We start from the raw sequence: 6,328 nt of genomic DNA on the forward strand, positions 1-6,328 counted from the left end.
ATTAGAAATTTGACAACATTTTTCTTGCTACGATTAAAAAGCATGAGAAAGGGGTCTATGGCTACGCTTTTATGAGAGTGGCAATTGATTTGAGATTTGGCCACGTTTTTTTTGCCACGCTTCAAAAGCGTGGCCATAGAAAAAAACAGAGACACTTTTAAAGCGTGGCAAAAAATTTTTGATCTTGGCACGTTTTTTAAGCATCTCCATTTCCAATAACTCTATTAGCACCCCAAAAAAGCGTGGCGAAAAGGTTCGCTTAAAAAAAAAAGAAACTACTAAGTCCCAAACGCGCTACTAACTCATCACTCATCAGACTTAGCTTCTACTGTTCTCCCCTGTAAGGCTGTAACACCATTACGCCAACGCTCTAAAAATCCTAACACTCAGACAGAGCTCATCAGCGTCGCTTGCACTCTCTCATCTGCCGGCGCTCCCTCCGTCGTCTCCCCTAACCCGTCTTTGTTGGTGTTCGCATTCCCTTGGCGCTCATTACTCACTGCGTCGGTCAGCCAACGGAGGTCGCCTTTCCTTCCTCCGCGCCACCAGTCTCTGCACTCCTTCCTCTATCATCTCTTTTCATCTGCTCTACTGCCTTCTCAGCCAACGGGAACGGTGGAAGTTTCGGTTCGGTGAACAAGGACCTTCTCCAGAACATTCTGGCGAGGCTCCCGGCTCGTTGGTTTGCTTCTGCTGCTTGCATCAGCAAATCATGGAGCTGTGTCTGCAATCGAATCCTTACTCGTCCAAAGCTCTCTTCTGCCCTTTCTCTCAATCCTTCACTTTCCGTGAGTTTCACCTATTTCCCTCTAATAAAAACATTTCTTAAAATCTAGGGTTAATTGAAAATGGAAATGGAGCTTCGTGATTCTATCAGCTTGCTTTTGGAGTAAAATTTTCAAATTTGTACTAAAAACAATACATGTTATGTTCTGATAAACTTCATTAGTTCTGATTCCGAGTCAGATTGTGTTCAACTTTTCAGGTTACACTGAAACACTTGACCAGAAATCTAATATTGTGGTCCCTGAAGATGATCATGGCCTCTATACAATTGATATTCTAGATCCATCTTTGGTAATTTATTCAATTGTTAATTGATTAAACCAATACACAACAGTTCAACATAGCCTGTTTTATTTTTTGTTATTTTTGGGAATTTTATTTAACTGATTTGATTTGATTTTCTGCTGTTATGTGAAATGTTGTTGTAGTTTATGAAATGTATACATTTGACTGAGTTGTATCATTTCCATGATATGATTGACATGCTTGTTGGGTGTGGCTACAAGAAAGGAACCACATTTCTTGGTTATGGTTATGACTTCAGGCAAAATAATAGGTAAATTGCTCGGCCCCTTCAGCATAATATCAAGTTTAATCAGTGGTTTATTTATTTGTTTAGTTGTTTCCCAAGGGTATTCCACCTTTCAATTATCAAGGAAGGAAACTAATCCCCTTCAGCATAACTATGTGCCTTATTTTTGTTAGTGTTGGCAGAATTGACAAGCTGATGGATGGCCTTAAAGCCAAGTTGGAAACTGCTTACAAAGCCTCTGGTGGAAGGAAAGTTAACTTGATTTCCCATTCTATGGGAGGAATCATGATCCTGTGTTTCTTGTCTCTTCACCGTGATGTGCGCTTACAAAACTCATGCTATTTCTACGATATATTGCATAGAGTTAGAGAAGAAAGTTATCCCATGTAGTTTGAAAATACTTACCAGTGAGTTTGTACATTGTGTTGGCAGGATTTTGTCAAATATGTGAATAAGTGGACTTGCTTGACGTGTCCTTTTCAAGGTAATTCCTATGTCTTTTTTTTATGTTGTTCTTATCCTGCAAGTAGGTCGTACTTTTTGCTTAATACTACACAATAAATCAGAATTTTAATTGGGTATTTGGATGTGTGGAACTAAACTCATCTTCTAATATTTCATATATTTTTGTTGTGCTATCAAATATTTTGATTACTCTATAAACACTCATTTAGGTAGAAACTCGCCCATCTTGAAAGTCGTACATATGGTAGTCCATGCTGCATAATTTCTTGACAATAATGCATTTCTTCAAATTTATGAAGTGATAATGCTAAGGCTAAATTATCTTGCCTTTTCCCTTCAAAGCTTCATTTTTTCTTTAGTTCATTATGTTCTTTGGTATGACCTTGATCTTTTATTGACATTTTTTCCAGATTGCATAAAAATAAGTACCAGAGCATGTTTATCTTCCATTTTTGTTTGCTTTCTATGAATAACATGTCACTTTTCTTTGATGACTTTTTTTATTTATGGTCCAGAGTATAAATATAGTATGTGATGATGAAAGTTACAAAAGAATGCAGTTGGTTGCAAAAATTCCCATACGTCATGGGCTTAGCATTCTTTTCCCTATATACTCTTATTTTCCTCCTTTCTTGATTCCGTAAACTTTTGGATTTTATGTTCCTCGTGAACAGAAGCCCCTGGATGCATCAATGATACTTTATTAACTAGACTAGAGTTTGTTGATGGCTTTAAAAGCTATTTTTTCGTATCAAGGTGGACTATGCATCAATTGGTAAATTCTTGATCTCAAGTGATTTGTACGGTCAGAATTTTTGTCTGTTTGAATGATGGCATGATGCTGTAATGAAAGTTTAAAGGGATCTCCGTTTGTTGAATCATGAAGGATGATATAATTATGTATGCCTTAGTTAATTTAGTTGACTTTAATTTGAGCTTTCTTTACCATATACGTGTAAGCCCCTTTTACTTTCTTATATATCTTAGCCTGCAAGTCATGATGTTAGTGCTACGTAATTACAAAATCAACCAACTTCTATTGTGATTTTGTTATTATTATTATTACTATTATGAAGGTGATCTCCCAGTTGTCATATCATGTGCTAGTCTTGCCCTGGCTGATGCTGGAATAATGAGGTATGACCTCGTTGCATCAGTTTCTTTGGAATGAATCTTTCTCACATTTGCAGTCTTCTGAATGTGTGTAAACTTGTTTTATTGGTGCTTAAGCTATGTCTAATATAAACTTTGTCTTGAAATTTTGATTTACTATCAAACTTGATCTTCTGCAATCTTCTACTTAGTTTTGATTATCCCAAAAAATTACATGTTTCTTTATTTTTTTTAACGATTGCAATCCTATCTCTATAAGAATATGAAAATAATATCAGTGCATAAAGTTCAGTGCTAAAATAATTGTGAGTCAAAACCAAGAACCAAATGTTCATTATTCTGAATTTGAATTGGGGAAAAACATTTGCAATTGATATGAATGACAAGGGTTGTCAACCCGGGGAGACATTTTTGGCACTGTGAGAATGAATCAATGAAGAAAATAATCATTCTATTGTATAAATTAATTGTAAAATTTAATTTAGGATTCTTTTTAAGCTTGCTAGAATTTAATTTGGGAAGCTGATCAACTTGCAGACCTTGTAAGACCTTTGTTCCATTTATACTTTTTAATGATATGATTTTTTCTTTATTTTAATTATTTCTTAAAATCTGATTCTGAATATTATCATTGAAGGATACTGTCATCAAATCAGTTGACCGGAAACTTACCATCGGCACCGTGAACTTTCTCCACCATACTCAACAGAAAATAGAAGACACTGCTCCTATTTCTGAAGGTCTCCTTCTATCAAAGATCTTTCAAGTACTTCTCTTGCTCCTTCTTGTCCTAATAATAATAAGCCTAATAGAAAAGGCCAAATCCTAACATGTGTTAATTTTTAAATAAAAGGTGTTGAGGTAGATAAAGCATCTGAAGTGACATGATTAGAGGAGACTCAACCGCCGGAGAACTTGATGGTTAAGAAAGGGCAGTACATAGGTCCTACTATAAGAAGACATGGTTATATTTTTTGTTTTTTCTTTTTTTGCACGGTTGTGTTTGGTTAGAATAGAGCTTGTAATCATTTGCACTGTTATTTGAACTCGAGATTTATTTTGTATTTGAATATTAGTTTTTTAAGGTATAAAATAATTATAGCAAAAATTATATTTCACTAATTACTGTTTGATTTGTCTTGTAATAAAAATTGCATACTATATTTATAGGTTTGGTAACAAAAAAGGATTAAAAATTTATATTGTGCAGCGATGAAGGTAAGGTCAGAAAAAATATTTTTTTTTAATTTGACAAGGCTATTGCCACGCTTTTAAAGCGTGGCCGTATCTCTCACTATTGTCACGCTTTAAAAGCGTGGCCATATCTCTCACAAAGCGTGACACTATAAAAAATGTGGCAAAAAAAAGCGTGTCGTTAGAGCAACCGCCACGCTAGCATATGTGACCCTTTCAAAAGGATGGCGGTAGCTCAAAAAGCGTGGCAAAAAGCTATCGCCACGCTTTTTTCATCTTTTCGCACGCCACACTTTAAAAGCGTGGCAATAGATGTATTTTCTTGTAGTGTAGTGAGAGTGTGTATCATTTAAGTGTGGGAAAGTTTGGAAATATTGGTAGACATAAAAGTGTATTTTTGTACTTTTGTTGAAGATCTTGGGAATTTGGTACATACTCATGCATTGAATGTTTAAACGTATGCATTGATACTTTTGTAAATAATTTATTTTGAAGAAGAAAAAAAATAGAGAAAAACAAAAGAAAAAGAGAAAAAGAGAAAAAGAAAAGCAATAAAGGGGACAAAAATGCCCCGAAAGTAAAGTAATAATAACAATGCATATGGGATGTGAATTGAAAAGAATGCACGAGTGTGTGAAAAAGTGAAGAATGGGTAGTTAGGTTTGTATTTGAATTGTATAGGTTATTATATATATTAGGTGAGAGCTTAAGTTAGTGAAAGATTCAAATTTCAAGCTTACTTAACCATATACATCCTTATCTTGACCCTAGCCCCATTACAACCTCGTAGAAAGCTCTCACGATATTTGTATGCATACATTGAATAATTGTTGATTGTTAGATCAAAAACAAATCTTAGAAAGCATGATTAGAGGAGAATTGAGTGAATCAACCGTATACACTTGAGCGACTAGAGCGGATACACATCTGGTGAGGGGTTTAATTGCTCAACTACATGTTTTCACCTATGATCATTTCTTTTCTTGCAAGTTGTTAAATTCTTTTCTAGAACTCAATTCCATCGTGGATTTGATTTGATTGTGATTGTTTTAGCCTTTATGTTCATATATGTATTCTTGGGAATTGACTTATTTTGACCAAGTAGTTGCATGCATGTAGATAGGTTGCATTTAGATAGTTTGCATTGAATAAATGTTGATACCCCTTATTGTATCTTTCTTGGTTTAGCATGAGGACATGCATGGTTTGAGTGTGCGGAGGTTGATAAACTCCATTTTTAGGGTTTATCTTGTGTTGAATTTAGTAAATTTTATCAACTTTTCTCACATTTATTCAATGAAATAACATGATTTTGTGAATGTCTCCTAAATTGTGATTAAAAGTGAAAACATGCTTTTTAGGCCCTTAATTTGCTAAATTTAATTCTCTTTAATTCCATTCGATGCCTTGATGTGTTTGTTTAGTGATTTCAGGTTTAGAAGGAAAATATTGGATTCAAGAAGTGAAGAAAAAGCATGCAAAATGGAGAATTCATGAAGAAATGAGGAATTGGTGGAAATCATGGCCACGCGTACGCGTGAGGAAGGAGACTTGCAAGGCCATGCGTACGCGTGACACTCGTCACGTGACTTCATTAAAGAAAATTTGACTGGCGATTTATGAGCTGCATCAGGCCCAAGTCCAACTTATTTTTGAAGCTATTAAAGGCAGAATTCAAGATGGAACAAGGGGAGAACAATTAGGCTTAGATAGAAACATGCTTTAGGTTATATTCTAGAGAGAGAAGCTCTCTCTTCTCTCTAGAATTAAGGTAGAATTAGGTTAATTGCATCTTAAATTTATGTTTAATTTCTTGTCTTGATTTAGTTTTCCTTTCAATTCCTTATTCTTACATCTTTGCTTTCCTAGTTATTTGTTATTTCTTCTATTTGTCATTTTTATGGTTATGAACTCTTTGTTAATTTTGAGTTCTATTAATGCAATTTATGTTTTATATTTTTTTTATTGCTTAATTGAGTTGTTATTATTGTTTTCTTGCATTGGGTAGTTGTAGATTTAATATTTCTTGCAATTTTACCATGCTTTTCTTTTATGCCTTCCAAGTATTTGATAAAATGCTTGGTTGAATTTTAGATTAGATTTTGGTACTCTTGGCTTGTGATTGAGGACTTCGGTCTCTTGAGATTATTGATGTCCAGTTCCATTGGTGATTTAGGGTTGTTAATTGGTTCTAGGACCAATTATGTCCACTTGACTTAACCCTCCGATGTTAGAGGA

At 34.6% G+C, this 6,328-nt stretch overlaps 1 protein-coding gene across 10 annotated transcripts; it reads left to right on the forward strand.

Moving 5' to 3' along the window:
- Positions 231-4,013, forward strand: LOC107619349 (phospholipase A(1) LCAT3-like). 10 transcript variants are annotated; one of them, XM_021112303.1, is made up of 9 exons: positions 231-788; positions 986-1,077; positions 1,215-1,342; positions 1,492-1,636; positions 1,751-1,802; positions 2,860-2,920; positions 3,395-3,438; positions 3,534-3,636; positions 3,750-4,013. In XM_021112303.1, exons 1-7 carry the CDS (start codon positions 713-715, stop codon positions 3,420-3,422), a joined length of 582 nt encoding a protein of 193 aa, XP_020967962.1. In that variant the 5' UTR covers positions 231-712; the 3' UTR covers positions 3,423-3,438; positions 3,534-3,636; positions 3,750-4,013. The 10 variants fall into 10 exon arrangements, with proteins under 10 accessions (XP_020967962.1, XP_020967960.1, XP_016177096.1 ...); XM_021112301.1 differs by having other exon boundaries at positions 2,860-3,438; XM_016321610.2 differs by lacking the exon at positions 3,395-3,438.

This window comes from Arachis ipaensis, chromosome B09, assembly GCF_000816755.2.
Source record: "Arachis ipaensis cultivar K30076 chromosome B09, Araip1.1, whole genome shotgun sequence".
In the NCBI taxonomy this organism is placed as follows: Eukaryota; Viridiplantae; Streptophyta; class Magnoliopsida; order Fabales; family Fabaceae; genus Arachis; species Arachis ipaensis.

Excerpts from the sequence above, each read along its gene's own strand:
- LOC107619349 (XM_016321610.2), top strand. The coding sequence starts at position 713 with ATGGAGCTGTGTCTGCAATCGAATCCTTACTCGTCCAAAGCTCTCTTC. Across the intron at positions 1,343-1,491 it reads GACTTCAGGCAAAATAATAG|TGTTGGCAGAATTGACAAGC; the intron begins GTAAATTGCTCG and ends TATTTTTGTTAG. Across the intron at positions 1,803-2,859 it reads CTTGACGTGTCCTTTTCAAG|GTGATCTCCCAGTTGTCATA; the intron begins GTAATTCCTATG and ends ACTATTATGAAG.